The following is an 18620-nucleotide window of genomic DNA, read 5'->3' as shown; positions in this document are numbered from 1 at the left end:
TTTGTGTTCGTCATTTTGGTTAATTACTGGAAGATGGCAGTTCCAGCCAAAAGTCAGGGCAAGGGTTTTTAACCTTGATGTTCCCAGGCCTACCCAGTCCCTGAGATGGCATGGGCTATTTGGCACAAGATCCGCCAAAGAGGACATGGGCCGAGACATTGTGCATTGACTCAGGTTCAGGGAACTTCGTTGTCACTTGATAAGAACCAAATTTACAAGGTTGGTTTGGAAATGAAAGACAAGGTCTGCAAAGGGAAAGAAAACAATATAGGCCCTTAGGAAATCCTAGTGACTCCAGAACGCCACTGGCGGTTTTCTTTATCTAAAAGGCGCAGTCATAATTCTCCTTGTACTAGAGTGACCGCTCCTTTAGGCACCAGGCATTTGAGAACTAGTACATTTTCTAAAAAGAATGATTTTATTTTATTTATTATTTAAAAAAATATTTGACTAGAGAGAGAGAAAGGGAAAGTGAGAAAGCAAGCCTCCATGTCCTGGACTCGAATCATGTTTGGCCATGTGTGAGTCCAGCACCTTACCTACCACACCACCTGCTGGCCCCAGGAACTATTACATTTTTGTAAAGGCCAACTCACAAAACAGTATTCTGAGTTAGAATATATTCTTCAAAAGCTTCCACATTTGACTCCAATTCATTGGGAATAAATTATCTTAAACACCCATACCTTTATACCTGGGTGCTACTGCATTCATAAGAACCTACTAGTACTGCCTGGAGAGTTTAGGGAGCTCTAGCAAAATTTGCTATCTGTATTTCTGGGCCACTACTTTAAATCTAACTGAAAAAGTCTAACTGTGAAAGCCCTGGACATCAGTAGGTTTGCTGTGACATCTTCTGAGTTAGAGTCAGATGGTCATTAGGCGAAGCTTACTAAGATGGTATGATTATAATTATCCATAGCTAAAACAATCTTATTGTCGTTAATATTTCTGGGTTACGTTAGCCAATCAAATGGGATTAAACGGAGTGGGAGGGGTTCATAATAATGATAATAATCCCTCCCTTAAGTCTGTATGCAGCAGACAAGGGTGGTAAAAGAAAGCCCTACTTTTTAAAGACTATTAATTAATCTATCCCTCACCATAATCCAGATAGTTAAGATGCTGAGTCCTTGTTTGGCTATTAAGTACGTGGGTGTCCACAGAGAAGTCAGTCTCTTTTAAGCCTCTACTTCCTCTTCCATAAAATGCGGAAAATACTCTGTCCAGTATTTCCTAAGTTACTAGAGACTGAGGGATGCAATGGATAGAGAAAATTCTTCCAACAACCGCTGCGTGCATCAAATGAGGGCCTTTGATTCTCCCATCATAAGGATGGGGCTTTTTTTTTTTTTTTTTCCTCTTAATTTCTTGAACGTCAAAGACGTTCAAAGGAAAATATCAACCCATGACTCTCTAAAGGCTGGGAGGGCTGAACAATGATGCAACAGTAAAACGTGACAGTCAGTGAGGGGAAGGGTCCAGATTCACAGGTAGAGACCTCCCTAACTACACTAAGCAAGCTTATACCCATGATCAGAGGCCGGCTGAGGTTGGGGGTGAATTACAGCATCAAGACCCTGTTGAGGGAAGGGGGTTCTCTCTCTCTCTTCTTTTCTCTCTCTCACTCATGGAAAAAATAAACTAAAAAAAAAAGGTTTGGACCATCTAAAACACTGTAATGGCATTACTACCTCCCTCCTTACACATCCACACACATCTTTCTATAATACTTAGAGAGCTCAAACTTGTCCTTCCGTAACTCAGTTCAAGTGCCATCTCCCCCAGGAAGCCTTCCCAGACTGCCCCCAGGAAGCCTTCCCGGACTGCCTGGCCTGAACACTGATGGCCCTCCTCCATTCTCCCAGAGGTTCTCCCATTACAGTGTGATTGCATGCTTGCTTGTCTGTGGTCTCTGATCTAGAGGCTAAATGGAAAAGTCTGCATCTCTCCTGTTTCCATCAGGGTGTGGTGCCTGATGGAGGGTGGCCATCCCGTACCTGTTTGCTGACAGACATGGAGGACATTTAAGGCATTCTGAAGAGCTTGTATTTCATAAAGCACTTCTGCTTTCACAAAGTCTTCCCCGTCTTGGCATAATCCTGCCTTGCTTGGAAAAACCCAGAACATTTTCTGCCATCTGCTCTCACAGGACTTGCGCCCCTGGCCTGTGAGCACCCTGGTGCCCACGCTGAGGATCTGAGGAGCCGAGAGATGAGAAGCTGCTCTGAAGGGACTGAGGAGAGGAGCTGTCCTGGACTCTCGCTTCATTTCCTGTTGACACCAGGGACACATTTTAGGGACCAAGTTAGGATTAGCTCTCAGCCAAGTGTTTCCTTCCCTCCCTGCTCTGGAATGCCTGACTCTTGCTGGGCTGACTCCTCTTCTGGGGAGGAGGCCACCAGTTCTTCCTGCTGGCTTCCCATGGATAACACACACCCCAGTGATCTCCCAGCATCCTCTGAGGCAGTGGATCTCAATCCTTCCTCCACTCCGAAATCACTCCTCTGTGGTGCACTCCGGAAACTCTGATGTGATCAATGTGTCGTGGGGCCTGTGCCTGCCCCAACTTACACAGGACATGACTGGACCACTTTAGAGCATAGCTCATCATTGAGAAAGTGAACTTAATGGCTTCCAGAGTGCCTCTAGTCTCTAGCCCTACACATTTAAGCATAGTCCTTGAAGACTCTTAGCTATTGATACTAACATGGTGGTTAGAGGTCATTTGACTCAACTCCCTCATTCTCAGACCGGGAAACGAAGGCCCAGAGACAGGGTGTGATATGGCAGGACCAGGACTTGAACCCAGGACATCTTATGCAGGTTAGTGCTTCTCCTACTGACCCAGGCTACCTTTTGAGATACAGCATAGCTTTCTGTGCCAGGGGACTGGGTGCAGAATTCTTTACATTGCCTTTTAATAAGCTGCGAAGGCTCAAATCTATACTAACCACTGTAGAAGCCCAAGCTCCAGAAAGATTTTATTCCACCTTTACTCTAAAGTCCAAAGAAATTCCTTCTGAGGTCAGGACTGCTCCCTTAATGGGTATATAATGTACAACTCCTGGCTCTTAACACATGGCAGCCTTGGGGACTCCAGGTGTCTCTTTGTTCCAAGTCTCAGCCCTTCCTGCGTGATGACAGGACACATTTCCCCCCACACCCTGTGCTTCACTGCTATGCAGTCACCCTGTATGCCAGGAGCAGAGGGCAGGGCAGGACAGACTGCAAGGAAAGCTGAAGACAGACGCATGCACACACCCTTTGCAGTTACTGTCGTGCTGCTGTGGCTGTCAGCTGTGAACTGGAGCCCTTGGGCAAGACACAGGAAAGAAAAAGGAGGCAAAAGAAGACCTCGACCTCCCTAGACCATGGCATACCCACTCTCCAGTGGATCTTCATTCATCCCTCTTAGCTCAATTCAAGAGTTCTGGGATTTACCATTTACAGTGGTGCCCCCGAGGCTGGTCTTGTGTCTATGCTAAACCACAAAGTGATACAGAGGCAGGGACAAGGTTACCTACCAACTCCAGGCATGGCAGGAACTGCAGAGCTGCTCCCACACCTGTGGAATGTCCATTCTAAGGTCTCTTTCTCCATCTACAAGGACTCTTGGGGCTTATAATCCCATTCTTAAAAGTGCGGAAGCTGGAGCCAGCAGGTGGCAAGGTGGTTAAAAGCACTGGACTCCCACATGGCTTACCACGGTTCAAGTTTTGGACCTACTGGCTTTCTCTCTCTCTCTCTCTCTGTGTGTGTGTGTGTGTGTGTGTGTGTGTGTGTTTGATCAAACTGGAAAATAATGATAATAATAAATAAAGTTAAATAGAATAATTCTTTAAAAATAAGTGCAAGAGCCATTAGTCCAAAACAAAGACACCTAGTACATCAATATGACTACGACTATGAATCACTTCACGGAACACCCAATGCCTGAAGTCCTGTCCCCTTGGAGGTAAAGTGATTCAGTTTGAACTCATAGCACGCGACTAATTTAGGTAAGCTTTAGTCCCACCATACTCAACAAAAACAAGTTAAGTCTGCCTTTCCAGGAATTTGCCATGTAGCACAGAGACAAGAAGTGTACAGACAGTCCAAGAGAGAATTGGGTAAATGCTACAATCCAAACCAGGACACAGACAATGAGAAAAGATTGATTCTGGCTGGAAAGATCAGCAAGTTTTCACAAGATACCACATCTGATTTAGACCCTGAAGGAAGCATCGAATTTGAGAGCAGACTTTCTGGTCTCTGCTGAGTAAGGCTGGGTTAGCCTGACTTGGGAAAACTCTCTGGGTTCTGGTAGTCTGGGTTCCTAGTCTCTGCTGCTGTTTTGTATGCTTTAGTAAAAGGTTCTGCTATGGCTGTGGAATCTTACCTCTCTGGGCTTCAGTGTCTCCCTCTTGGTTTATGCGATCTAACTCAGTTGTGTGCCTGGTTCCTCCTTCCCTATTTTTTGTCTTCATTAGAGGCAGGAACCCAATACAAGGCTGGAAACGCAGCACGTGCACTGCAAAGTATCTTAAGTAGAATTTATATCTAGGGTGTTTACAACTCTCTGAAGTTCCTTCTAGGATCATCTTACAAAGTTCTAACACACTTTTCTGAAATAAAAAAGAGAGAAAGATGTACTGCTCACCTCAGGAACATGTATTTTTAAAAAATTGGAATGACACGGAGACGATTATCATGGCCCCTGCATAAGGATGACATGCAAATTTGTAAAGCATTCCACTCAAAAAATCAAAATTGTGGCATTGCACCTGAAACAGTTTGGTACACAGATCACTACTGCAGGGCTGGCCCCACAGCATAGACTGTGCTTAGGGAGTCAGATCCCATGTAGCTGACTACTGTTCAAATCCTGGCCCTCACTACTTGAAAAACATACCAGGTGCATGCACCTACATGCCCTAAATCCTGAAAGGAAGGAGAAATGGCGGAGAAGCACTCCATTCAGGAGTGCTTTCTCTCTCTAGTGAGTACATGTGCCCTCTAATCATTAAAAACAAAAATAAAAAGAAGCTGGATTGCATGTGGTGACCATGGTTTGAGTCCCCAGTCTGGTAGGCCTGAGACATGCTAGGCACCCACATGGGAGCTCAAGAGCTGATAGGCTGAAGCACTGGATGAAGGGAATCATTTCTCTCTTTCTCACTCTCAAACGCACACACATGTGCTCTAACGTGAATGAAAAAGAAAAACAAACAAACAAACAAATAAATAGACGAGGCCAGCAAGTGGCATGGTGGTTAAAAGTGTTGGATTCCCACATGGCTGACTGCAGTTCAAGTCCTGGACCTGGCAGCTTGTTTTCTGGCTTTCTCTCTCTCTCTCTGGTCAAATTAAAAAAATAAGAATAACAAATGGAACTAAACAAATAAATAAATAAATCTTAAAAAAAAAAAAAAAGACAAGCAAAGCAAAGACCAAATCACTGCTACATTATCATGTTGGGAAAGTTACTATTTCAAAAGCAGATCAAAAGGGCAGATGTTTCCAACAGAAAAATGGAAAAAAAGACTTGAACAATCCCTTCATAAAAGAGGATATCCAAATGACAAGTAAGCATATAAAAAGGCACTCAAGATCATTAGTCACCAGGAAATGAAAACTAAAACCACAATGTAATACCACACTTATCCACCAGAATGGCTAAAATGAAAAGGATAATAGCAAATGTTAACAAGGAGATGGGGCAACTGAAACTCTCATACATTGCTCACGGGTGTGTGAAAAGAATAATTACTTTGGAAAAATGTTTGGAAAAGCAGCATCTGGTAAAATGAACATAGGTCTATCTTTCTGACTCAGTTAGTCCACTCCCAGGTGTATGCCCAACAGAACCACACCACTACGTTCACTTAAAGACAGGTATAAGAATGTTCAGAGCAATATTCTCCATGATCTCCAAAGGCCAGAAACAACTCACATTTTTACCAACTGCAGAATAGACCAACACTACTGTTTATTCACACAGCTAGAACGCCACTCAACAATGAGAATGGACAAACTTACACAATATCCTGGTTGGATCTCCCATGTATCATACTGAACAAAAAGAGAATATGCCACAGGATTTCATTCATAAGACATTCAAGAACAGGGGGCCAGATAGTGGGACAGCAGTAAAATGTAACCCTCTGCGAGGCAGATCCACATGGGAAGGTTCCAGGTTTGCAACTGGAGACCTCCTCTCCCCAGCTAGGCCAGACATGTGCATGCCCATGGTGTGGGGCTGGCTGAGGCATCAGGACCTTGTGGGGAGATGCTGTTTCTCTCTTGCTCACAGAAGAGACACGTGTAAGGGAGCAAGATGATAACTCCATCTGCATTTCACCCACTGTAGCTCTATTTTTGTGTCTTGATTTCAGACTGTAGAGGCCAACAGGTGGCATAGTGGTTGGGATGCTGGACTCCCACGTGGTCAGCCACGGTTTGAGTCCCAGACCTGGTGGCTTGAAACTCATGCTGGGCGCTTGTATATGTGTGCTCAAAAATTTTAAAGGAGAATGGAGAAGAGATTGTAGCTTGGCCATTCTCTCCCACCCCGGCGTGAGGGGGTGATTTCTCACTTTCAGTCTGTCTGTCTCTCTGGTGAGCACACATGTCCTATAGCAAAAATCTAAAAAAAAAAACAAACTTGACTTGAAAGTGTCTAAGAAAGTGTCCATTTGAATGAACAGTCTGCTACTTCAAAAAGTGAAATACAGGATTTGCTGAAGAAGTCAGTGGGATGGTCCTTCATCCAGAGTCTGGGCCTTTCGCGATCTCATCGAAATTCACGTTAAGAACGTTTTATGACTTCATGTGTTCATTTGTACTGATGATGTTCCATGACACTGTTTTCTCTACCATTTTTCTATCTTCAAACTTAACATTTTCTTTTTTCCTTTTCTGCCTTACTAGATTCTCGTATTAGTTCAGCCTTTAATCCTCTCCATATTCCCATTCTTTTTCTTCTTTTCAAGAGTCTACAGAGGGAAGACTTAGTGCAGGGGGCCTGAGACTGCCTGTTCTTAGGAAGACCTGCTCACAAGTTTGACTCTTTTTTTTTTGGAGAGGTTTTTACTATAGGGCACGTGCGCTTGCCAGAAAGACAGAGAGAGACAGAAAGACAGAAAGACAGAAAGCGAGAAGTCACCCCCCAGAGGGGATGGCCACACCGCAATCCCTTCTCCTCCATTCTCCGCTTGGGATCTTGGGCACACACGCTCCCGCCCCCAGCAGGTCTGAGACTCGAACTGTGGTCTACTACATGGGAGTCCAGCGACCTAGCCATTACTAACTGCTGGTCCCACAAGTTTGACTCTTAATTGGCATTTGGGAATGAAGGGCTCCCACCATTCTCTAACCAATGACTGGTTTTGTGCTCACCTGTTTGTGCCAATAATGTGTTTATGTTGAACACCTACGTTCCTTCTGGCAGTCTGGAATTTTGGTATGTGTTAGGCAGTGGGTGCTTAGGCAATGGACCCCAATTCAAACCTGGAACCCCCAGGCTCTGGAGAGCTTCTTTGGTAAACAACACTTCACACACGTTGTCACAATCTGCTGCTGGAGGAACTAAGCGTGTTCCTACGTGAGTCCCCTTGGAGAAGACTCCTGGAGGGCTGCACCTGCTTTTCTCCTGCTCTGGCCCCAAGCACCTTTTCCCCTGCCTGATTTTGCCTTGCGTCTTCTCTGTAATGAGGCATTGCTGTAGGATGACTTATGATGAGGCCTCCCAGTGAACCATGGAGCTTGGGGTGGTCGGGGGAGACCCGTACACAGAGCTCTGGAAGTGGGCTTCACCCGAAGGACCCTGAAAGTGCTGTGTGGGACAAAGATGAGGGGCAGGAGGAGATGGTGCAGGATGGCCATGCAGACATGGGGGTGGGAACAGCAGCCGAGCTGCTGTCCGCTGCGAGAGGTAAAAAGTCACCCATGGACTTCAAAAGTGATAGCTCCCATGCCACAGGGATTGGCTGGCTGAATCCCTGGCTGCTTTGGGCAGTGCTGGCTAAAGCGAGGGGAAACAAAGCCCAGGCTGCTCGATGCCTTTGGTTTTGTTATCTCATCTAAGTGGGAGGAAAAAGGGCCCAATCATTCCCAAAGGTGAGCTCTGGATCAGCTGTATGTGCTGTGGGGGCGGCAGTGGCATGGTGGTCAAGGCAGCTGGATCCCACGAGGCTGACTGTGTGGTTCAAGTCCTGGATCTGGCAGCTTGAAAAACACACCGAGCATGTGTACATACATGCCCATAATCCAGAAGTGAGAAATGCAGAAGGGATTGAGGCATGACCATCCCCCATGGGGGGATGCTTTCTTGCCTTCTCTTTCTCTCTGTCTCCCTCTGGCTACCATACATACCCTCCAGCGCGCACACACACACACACACACACACACACACACACAGATTTAAAAAGTGTTCCTTTTCCTTCCAAGTGGGAGGAAAATATTCCAGGAGCAAAACATTAGGATAAACCAGAGAGAGAAAAAAAGTGGTGGTGGTGGTGGTGGCGGTGGGATGTGTGACAGTGTAGCAATTTCTTCATATGCACAACCCCCTAAACCCCACACCCCGCACCTGTTGCATCTCGGCCAAGCTCTTCTGGCAGCTGTAATGATAATGTAAATGCCGAACTTACTACTAGCACTTTGTCTAAATTCACAAGGAGAAAAAAGTGTTTTTGTAGTTACATGGCTCTGTATTTTGTGGCTGCTGCATCTGGATGTGTGGTAGAACCCGATCAAAGTGTTTTAGGCTTTGCATAAATTCATAAATGCTGTGGTGATCATCCCAATCAGGGAAGGCTGCACGGGCACACATGTGTGTGCATGTGCGCGCGCGCGCACACACACACACACACACACACACACACAACTGTATTAGAGGGCCACAACTTCCTTGCTTTTTGCCAGTGATAAGTAAATTAGAGTTTAAACTCTTTAGTATTAAAAACAATAAGTCTCCAGGGTGATTTTTACCTTTATGGAGCTTCTGGTAAAAGGCAATTGTCATAGGGCCAGTAGGTGGCATGAAAGTTAAGGCAGCTGGATCCCATATGACTGAATCTGCAGTTCAAGTCCCAGACCTGGTGGCTTGAAAACATGTCAGGTGTGTGTGCATGCATGCCCAAAATCTTGAGCGGAGAATGGAGGAGATGGGACTGCAGTGTGGCCATCCCACCCCCCACCCCCCTGGGAAGGGTGCTTTCTCACTTTTTCTCTCTGTGTCTATCTCTGTCTCTCTCTGGCAAGCATACATACTTACAAATAAACAAAAAAAAAACAAGGCATTTGACATGAAAAGTGAGTCAATTGGCAGATGAGAACATTCTTTAGGAATTAAAAAAAATAAAAGAACAGCTTTCAGTTGCCAATGGCCTCTTGTAAATCATCTGAGATCTTATGAAATCTGTCCCTTACAGGGTGATTATTTTCTGACTTTCTGCACATATTTTTGAGTGGGTCAACTTGACTCTAAGAACGATAAGACACAACGAGCTAAGAAAATCTGTGCTTATCACAAGGACTTGGCACACAGCCATTTGGCCTTCCAGCCTTTGTCTTTTCTGTTGTCAAATAAATGCCTTTAGCCTGAATTCACTGATCCTCGCTGCCCGGACCTGACTTGGAACTGAAACTTGCCACTGTCTGCCACGGGCTGTTTCAGCCTCAGCTTCAGCGCCAGCTGTGCTGAACTGAGAGCAGGCACAGGCTCCACGTACAGCACTTCAGCTTGGAACATTCTAGATAAAGGACACCACCGGGGCCTTAACTCAGCTGAGAGAACATTACGGGTTCTGGGTGACCCAACTGAGTCAAGTCAATGTCCACAGGAAAGGGATTGGACCTCCTGAAATTGACCTGCTGATAGACTCAATACCTCTGAACAGGGACTGATGGTATTCTTTTTTTTAATTATTATTTTAATTTATTTTATACTTTCAATCACTGTACATCACTACAGCTTGTAAAATGAATTTACCCAAGATGAATATAGTTCACACCATTCCAGTTGAAGATATCATGCATGTTATCAACAGACAATCCTCCATTTCTGTGTCCCTTTAATGTCTTGTTTCGCTATTTTTTTTCTTGATTCCTTTCCTCTTACTCTCTCTCATCTTCCAACCCACTTCCCATACTGTTTCTAGTATCCATAGCCATTTTCCATGCTTCTATATCTTCTAATCTTTCCGTTTCTGCCATAGAGTGCGGACAGTCAGTATATATTACGTGGAGACATACAATGTCTCTCTTTTATAACCTGCCTTGAATTCTAACTTGAGATTACCACTGAAAGCTACATGGGAGAGAGCACATCATAAGGACTGAGACCCCCTTTGCCCAGTCTTGACGAGTGACTCTCGACACCCTCTTGGAGATGTCTCATTGCTGGCAATGGCTGTGCTCAACTTCCCAGATCAGTTGCTGTTTGTGACAAGGCACTGATAGCCTAACTCCTCTTCCTTCTCCTGGGACACACACTTTTGTGAGGCAGTTTAGTTATTAAACATAACCATGCCCAGTGAGTGACTGATTTTTTTTTTTCTAGGCTGGTCAGGATAAAAGCAATGGGAGATTAGGTAAGCTCATTTTTGGGAAAAAAAAAATAGTTTCTCTCTTTCATCTTTGAGTGAGAAGAATGGAGAACGAGACAGGCATCGCTAGTGGGGTCTTGATGCATCCTCTACCTCAGCCAGCCGTGGATCATGGGCACACACACGCCCGGCATGTGCAGGGAGGTCTCTGGATGCTAACCCAGAACCTTCCCACTCAGCCTTTCCGAGAATCATGTTACTGTGGCACCACTGTCCAGACCACCCCACCATTTTGAAAATTTTTGAAAATTCAAGATTTTATCCTGACCAGTTCCTAAACATGATGTATATCCCTTAAAAAAAATTTTTTTTTTTAGATAGATTTTTGCTATAGGGAACATGTGCTCACCAGAGAGACAGAAAACAAGAAATCACCCCCTGGTGAGTGGTGGGGGGGATGACCATGCTGCAATCCCTTCTCTTCCTTTCTCCTCTCAGGATCTTGGGCATGCACGCACAATGAGTTTCAAGCTGCTAGGTCCAGGACTTGAACCACAGGTGACTACATGGAAGTCCAGTGACGTAAACATAATGCCATCTGCTGGTCCCACGATGTCTATTTCTCAGTAAGTAATATTAAAATGTTTTTCTGTGAAAATGCTTTTGCCTTTCATATATATATATATATATATCCCTCCCAAGCAAAGGACTTGAATGACAGATTTTTTTTTTTTTTTTCAGTTTTTAGCCATAGGACGTGTGTGCTTACTTGAGAGGGACAGAGAGAGGAAAAGGGAGAAATCACCTTTGGGGAGGATGGCCATGTTGCAATCCCTTTTTCTTCTATTCTCCTTTCAGGATTTTGGGCATGCACACACACACACACACACACACACACACACACCACGATTTTCAAGCCTCCAGGTCTGGAACGTGAAGGTGGTTGGCCATGTGGGAGTCCAGCTCCTTAACCACCATACCAAGTAGCCCTCGAGTAGGGGACAATTTTTAAGGTGTACAGTTATGATTACTGAGCGAAGCATACTGATTTTGAAATAACAGAGAAAACCAAAAACCCAGTACCCAGGAAGTTCAGGGAGCAGTACGGGCATTAATGGTTTGTGTCTTTCTGAACTGCTCCGGGAAACCTTTCTCCCCACACCCCTAGCTGCCCTTCCAAGCTGCTGGAAGTGCTCTGAGTTCTGATGGACTAAGGAGACTGTGATCACACCTGCAGCACAGACTACCAGACAGCAGGGTGGCCTGGCGCCAACACCTCCACACGGAGCAGCTCCAGATGTCGTCCACACTTGCGAGGGAGCTGAACTGTGTCAGAAACAAGCAAACTGTTGGTAACTGACGGCCTCAGGCAGTCCCTCCGAAACCGAGGACTGAGATAAATTAATTGAACAGAACCAGAAGCCTCTGGCCCCACGATCAGAGGCCACCTTGGGGCTCTGTCAGCTTGTTATGCCTGATACGTGTCCTGTGTGGGGCACCCCAGTGATTGCCAACTCTGTTTCTAGGGGTCCAGTGTGTGCACTCTGGGATTGCTCATGGGTGTACCCTCTGCTTTAGCCCTGGCACCGACACTGCCTTAGCCCTGGAAGACCTTCGGGTTGGCCTTGCCTAACTGTGCTGTACAGGCCTGAACCTATACCTCAGGCCAGGTAACAAAGACTCACATAAAAATCGAGGCGGGACCAGCAGTTGGCATAATGGCCATGTCGCTGGACTCCCATGTAGCAGACCATGCTTTGAGTCCCGGACTCGGTGGCTTAAACTCATGCCAGGTGTGTGTGTGTGCATGCCCAAGATCCCGAGAGGAGAATGGAGGAGAAGGGATTGCAGCGTGGTCATCCCCCCTGGAGGGTGATTTCTCTCTTTCTGTCTCTCTGTCTCTCTCTGTCTTTCTGGAGAGCGCACGTGCCCTATAGCAAAAACCTCCTCCCCCCCAAGGAAAAAAAAATCAAGGAGAAAGCCTCCTGGGCTTTCTAGGTGATGGACTTTATTTATTTATTTATTTGGAGAGGTTTTTGCTATAGGACACATGCACTTGCCAGATAGACAGAGAGAGACGGAGAGACAGAAAGCAAGAAATCACCCTCCAGGGACCAGCAGTTAGCGTAATGGCCATGTCGTTGGACTCCCACATAGTCGACCGTGGTTCGAGTCCTGGACCCGGTGGCTTAAACTCACGCCGGGCGTGTGTGCATGTGTGCCCAAGATCCCAAGAGGAGAATGGAGGAGAAGGGATTGCGGCATGGCCATCCCCTCTGGGGGGTGATTTCTCGCTTTCTATCTCTCTGTCTCTCTCTGTCTGTCTGACGAGTGCATGCACCCTATAGCAAAAAGCTCTCCAAAAAAAAAAAGAAAAAGAAAGAAAAAAAAAAAGAAGAAGAAAAAATTACCCTCCAGGGGGGATGACCACGCCACAATCCCTTCTCCTCCATTCTCCTCTCTAAATCTTGGGCATGCATGCACACATGCCTGGCGTGAGTTTAAGCCACTGGGTCTGGGACTCGAACCGCGGCCGACTACGTGGGACTCCAGCAACATAGCCATTACGCTAACTGCTGGTCCCAGTGATGGACTTTGTTTTAACTGACTAAGTACAAGACCTCTCAAAGATTTAACTGAGTCTCACCCCGCCACCTGGGGTCCTAATGATAGTAATTTTACTGTAAAGATGCCTTGGCCGAGGGCGGAGGGGATGAACTGTGCAGAAAAGAGCACAGCACATCAGGGACCACTGTTCTTAGAAAGGCCTGCTCACGGGTTTACCTCTCAGGAACAGATTCTGGGAGGGTCCCAATTACTCCCTAAATGGCAAGCATGGCTCCCTGGGCTCACCCACTTGTACAAATAATGTGGCTTCTGCTGGACACCTGCTTTCCTTCTGAGAGTCTGGAGCTTGGATATGTGCTAGGCAGCGGGCGTGCGCATGATGGACTCTGATAAAAACCTTAGGCTTAGGTTCTGGCGAGCTTCTCTAATAAACATTTCACACCTGTCATCACAATTTGTCTCTGGAGGACTTAAGTGTGCCCTGTGTGACTGTGCTAAGAGAAGACTCCTGCAAACGTGTGCTGATTTTTTTTTTCTGGACTTTGCTCCAGGCAGTTTTTCCTCCCCCCAACCCAAAGCAAAATCCTTTCCCTGTAATAAGTCACAGCTGCAATACAACTGTATGCCAAGTTTTGTGAGTCTTCCAAAGAAACCATGGAATGGGGGCTGGTCATGAGGACCCCAGCAGCATGGAAAAAGAAAAGGGGGATTAAAGAGCTTTATAGGAAGGGAGAAGAAAGAAGATGACAGCACTGGATAAGAAGGGAAAAGGGGTAAAGGAAGGATTTGGCATTAGAAGTCAATAGGCGGCACAGTGGTTAAGGTGCTGGACTCCCATGCAGCCAACTGTAGGTTGAGTCCCAGACCCAGTGGCTTGAAATGCACACTGGGCACATGTGTGTGCATGTCTGAAATCGCAAAAGGAGAATGGAGAAGGGGTTGCAGTATGGCCATGCCCCCCGGAGGGTGTTTCTTTACTTTCTGTCTTTGTCACTCCAGCAAGCACACATGCCCTATAGCAAATGCCATCCCAGTGTCAACTCAAGGTCTCACAGGGTTGTTCAGAGAACAGTCCTGGCACAATGCCACTGCCCCAGTGAACAGAATGACCCACACACCCAGCTCAGCTGGGAAACATAGGCAGAGATGGTAATCATTCTTTTCAAGTAGCTAGGATTTCAGAGCTTTTGTCCATTGTGTGGGGCTCTTGAAACCATTCCGTGTGGATAAGGATTTGTACTGCTCTTAATTCACAGAGCATTCAAAGGCCTCCTGCTCCTAGAATCAAAATGATTTGCCTCATTTGTTTGTACTTGGATGAAATTTAATCACGGTCTGCAATGTCTGTGGGCTTGCTGTGCACATCTGTCTTTTCCAGTAGATTCAGATTTCCTGCAAGGGGCCTAGTCTGACTTTTTTCTTTTTTTTTTTTTTTGCTATAGGAGATGCGTGCTTGCTAGAGAGTCAGAGAGAGAGAAAGTGAGAACTCACTTCCCGAGGGGGATGGCCACACAGCAATCCTTTCTCCTCCAGTCTCCTCTCAGGATTATGGGCATGCATGCACATGCCCCCAGCATGAGTTTGAAGCCACCGGATCTGAGACTCAAGCTATGGTTGGCCATGTGAGAGTCCAGTGACATAAACACTACGCCACCTGCGGGCCCGCTAGTCTGACATTTTCCTCCCTTTGTTTTTGTCTCTTTTTGCAGGGATGGGAGAGAGGATAATCTTTTCTAATGATATATTTATTGCAGGAAAATTTGAAAATAAAATAAAATCACATATAATCCCAGTTCTAGACACCCATGTATCCCATCCAAATTCAAGAATAACCTGGCACACAGCAATTGTCTAGTCAACACTCATTGATCTACTGTTAGTTAAAGGTCTAGCTTTGACCACATCTTCCTCAAGAAGCCATCGGGAGGACTGAGTGAGGTAATAGATATAAGTGAATTTTGTAAGCTATGAAATACTGCGTAGATCTACGTTAGCTATTGTAATGATGCTTCGTCAACTTTATATTCCTTCAGGAGCATTGTTAAGAGTTTAATTTAAGAAGCTGACTGTGTTTTCTAAGTAAACTGGTGCTTTACTGTTTGCAGGGGGTACTGTATTGATTCTCTGATTATAGATAAGAAAATCAAGACTCAGAGAGTTTTAAAACTTACAAGGTCCTGGGAATATGTTTGGGCCGGTATCGATTGCTGATTTTTCCATGAACATAAGATTAGACTTTATAATTTGTTCTCACGTGATCTCCAAGTAAAGCTGTAATTATTAGTAGCCTTTTCTCTTCTCTCTTCTTCTTGGCGTTTATTTATCAAACTTATCGTTTCTCAGCACTCTAGAGAGGCATACTTTATGGGAAAGCAGAAAGAACACGAGTATTAGAATCAATGCGGGTTTGAATCCAGGCTAGGCTTCTAGCAAGTCTGAGCATAATCGCCATGAGACTTATTCATCCATGAAGTGGAGGCAATAATATCTATCTCCTAAAGTTATGAAGATTAAAGATGCTACGTGGTGCATCTACCCTAATGCCTAGCCTCTTACACTCTATAAAGAATAGCTGAGTGTTCTTGTCATTGTTATTTTCACTAGTAAGTTAAACAAAGAGAAGGAAGAACCACAAATTTCAGTTGTGTTCCCATTTGGAGAATCTGAGTAAAACTGGTCTGCCAAGTTACTTGTGAAACCAACATGACAAGATCTTTTCTCCAAGAGACCACAAAACCAAAATAATAAAGTCAGCGATTTCCACCTCTGAATGGGGCATAGAGTAGCAGCGAGTCTCATCCAGGTGTGAGATTTCTTTCAGCATCAATCTCCTGTGACTCATTAAACCTAGAAACAGGGATAGGGATGGCTGACTTTGTCATAGCATCTCATGAATGAGTGTGTATGGTAAGAACAAAGCCTTGTATTGGGGTGGGGAAAGGAAAATAAAAACTTCAATAAAGAGACTGAGGAATGAGCTGAAACCAGCAATGCACAAAGATGAAACCTGTCCTCCTGAGGTCAAGTCACGATGACACCTTTTTTAAAGAAACACCGAAACGGTTGCTCCTCGACTGACTATGGGCTTATGACCCAATAAACTCATCGTGAGTTGAAAATTTTGCTTACGCCAAAAATGAATTTGATACAACTAACCTACCAAGCATCATTGCTTACTCTAGTCTGGCTTTTTTTTTTAAAGACTTATTTTTTATTGAACTTTATTTATTTATTTTAACTTGACCAGAGACAGACAGAAAGAGAGAGAGAGAGAGAGAGAGAGAGAGAGAGAGAGAAAGTGAGAAAGCAAGTTGCCAGGTCCAGGACTCGAACCTCCGCCAGCCATGTGGGAGTCTAGTGCCCTTAACCACCATGCCACTGCCGGCCCAGTCTAGTCTACCTTAAACTTGTTCAGAGCACTTATATTAGCCCACCATTAAGCAAAATCATCGAGCACAGAGCTTATTTTATAATAAAGTGTTAAATGTTTCACGTCATTTATTGACTACTGTAGAGATGGTAAGGGAGGAGTAATAGGGTATGGATAATAGGGGGAGGAAAGAGAACAGGGAAAAAAGTCAAATGACACGTTTAATTGACACAAAAACGAAAAATTACTTGTTAATGGTAATGTACATAATGTCTTTGTCCTGGCTGATAGGCACTGTATTTGTGCTGGGAAAAAAAACCATGTCGTAAACCATAAAGATGCATTGTAATTAAATGTAAATAATAAATCTTAATAAAGGGAAAAAAATTGGGACCAGCAGTTGGCATAATGGCTATGTCGCTGGACTCTCACATAGTCGACAGTGGTTCGAGTCCCGAACCTGGAGGCTTAAACTCGGGTGCGTATGCATGCGTGCCCAAGATTCTGAGAGGAGAATGAAGGAGAAGGGATTGTGGCGTGGTCAACCCCCTGTCGGGTGACTTCTCACTTTTTGTCTCTCTCTGTCTTTTTGGTGAGTGCACATGCCCTATAGCAAAAACCTCTCCAAAAAAAAAAAAAGGAAAAATTGACTACTGTACTAAAAGTGAAAAACAGAATGCAGTTCTTATCATTTTATGCCAAAGCCATTGTCTGTTTGTTTGTTTGTTTGTTTTGAGAGATTTTTGTTATAGGGTGTGGGCTCACCAGACAGACAGTGAGACAGAAAGCGAGAAATCACCCCCAGGGGGATGACCACGCCACAATCTCTTTCATTCTCCTCCTGGGATCTTGGGTGTACACACACACACACACACACACACGTGCCCGGCATGAGTTTTAAGCCACTGGGACTGGGACTCGAACCACAGTTGGCTAGTGGGAGTCCAGCAACATCACCATTATATCATGTGCTGGTACTGATTGTCAGGTTTTTAAAGAAACAAAACAAATGACAGCCCACCCCATCGTGAAGCCAAAAACTTATCCCAACAATTGTTAAGTTAGGTATTATCTGTATTCAGGGTCAAATGCAGCAGATAGAAAATGTGAAAGCAAACGTAACCATAACCAGAAAATGAACAGGTCAGAAAGCAGAGAGGGAGGTCAAAGTTCACCTAGTCTAGTGATTTTATTTTATTTTTTTTAACTCTATGGTGGAAGGAGTCTTCAGAGATGCCTCAGGGACCTCACAAATCATGAAGCGTTTCTTGCCGAGGTGACAGCTGCTTGAGGAAACTATTGAAGCTTTTAATTTGTTTCAGTCCCAGTGGATTTAAAAAACAGTGACATACACCAGTGCCTATTTTTTAATAGGTGGGAGTCTAAAGCTCAGAGAGGGCAATTAACTTGTTCAAAGGAACACTAGGACAGACTTGGGTCTTCTTCCCTTCCCATGTAGGGCAATGAGACAGACACGCGGTTACTCATCCCAGTTTACGGCTGAGGCCCCATGTGGGGCTCTAATGCCCTCACACCAAAAGGAAGTCTTAACAAGAGCTCTTCTCTTATCCTTAGGAGGGAAGGTGCAGATAGGCTTTGACAGTTTGGGGGCTGGAGAGTTCCTGCCTCCTGGAACATAATCTCCACTCTGTGATACCAAGACTAAGCTCTCCTCCTCCATCTCCAGACCCAGGATGGCCTGGTCCCATCTCCTTTCACTTTCTACCCCTCACCTTTCTGTCCCTTTTGACTTGAACTGAGGCCATAAGTAGTGAGATTGAGTGAGAGAGCTTGGACTCCTCCATTCTCTCTCTTATTGGCCTCACCTCATACAACACTCATTTCAGATCGTTCCCTACTCCTCACTTGCCCTGAATGGGTTCTGTTTCCTTGGAGTGTGGTAGGGTAAGTAATCAATTCCACTCATAAGGACCCTGAAGTTCTTACAGCTGAAAGACAACTCTGTGACCATTTCATTGAATCCCCTAATTTTACAGATGAGGAAATGAGATCCAAGAAGTCCATGTGATTCACACGAAGCCACACGGTGGTTGGTCTCTGTAGAGCAGCAGTGAAGCCCCTGTACACGAGGAGCCAGATCCCCAATGGCTGAACATGGTTCAAATCTTGGCCGGGGCTGCTTGAAAAAT

The 18620-nt window shown here is 45.1% G+C and overlaps 1 protein-coding gene and 1 non-coding gene across 2 annotated transcripts in view; one reads left to right on the top strand and one right to left on the bottom strand.

Moving 5' to 3' along the window:
• TGM3 (transglutaminase 3) overlaps nucleotides 1-18620 on the bottom strand; it is a 164834-nt gene that overhangs the window by 75207 nt on the left and 71007 nt on the right. The window contains exon 2 of the mRNA XM_006163928.3: nucleotides 15272-15460. Coding sequence (XP_006163990.1) covers nucleotides 15272-15326 — 55 coding nt within the window. The 5' untranslated portion in view covers nucleotides 15327-15460. The remainder of the gene's footprint in view (nucleotides 1-15271; nucleotides 15461-18620) is intronic.
• Nucleotides 4640-4744, top strand: LOC114005226 (U6 spliceosomal RNA). The gene has a single exon (XR_003547101.1). It is a non-coding gene; the product is annotated as a U6 spliceosomal RNA (small nuclear RNA).

This window comes from Tupaia chinensis, unplaced genomic scaffold (genome assembly GCF_000334495.1).
Source record: "Tupaia chinensis unplaced genomic scaffold, TupChi_1.0 Scaffold143574_1, whole genome shotgun sequence".
Taxonomy (NCBI): Eukaryota; Metazoa; Chordata; class Mammalia; order Scandentia; family Tupaiidae; genus Tupaia; species Tupaia belangeri.
The sequence above is the reverse complement of the archived record's forward strand: the minus strand, read 5'-3'. Positions and strand labels throughout refer to the sequence as shown.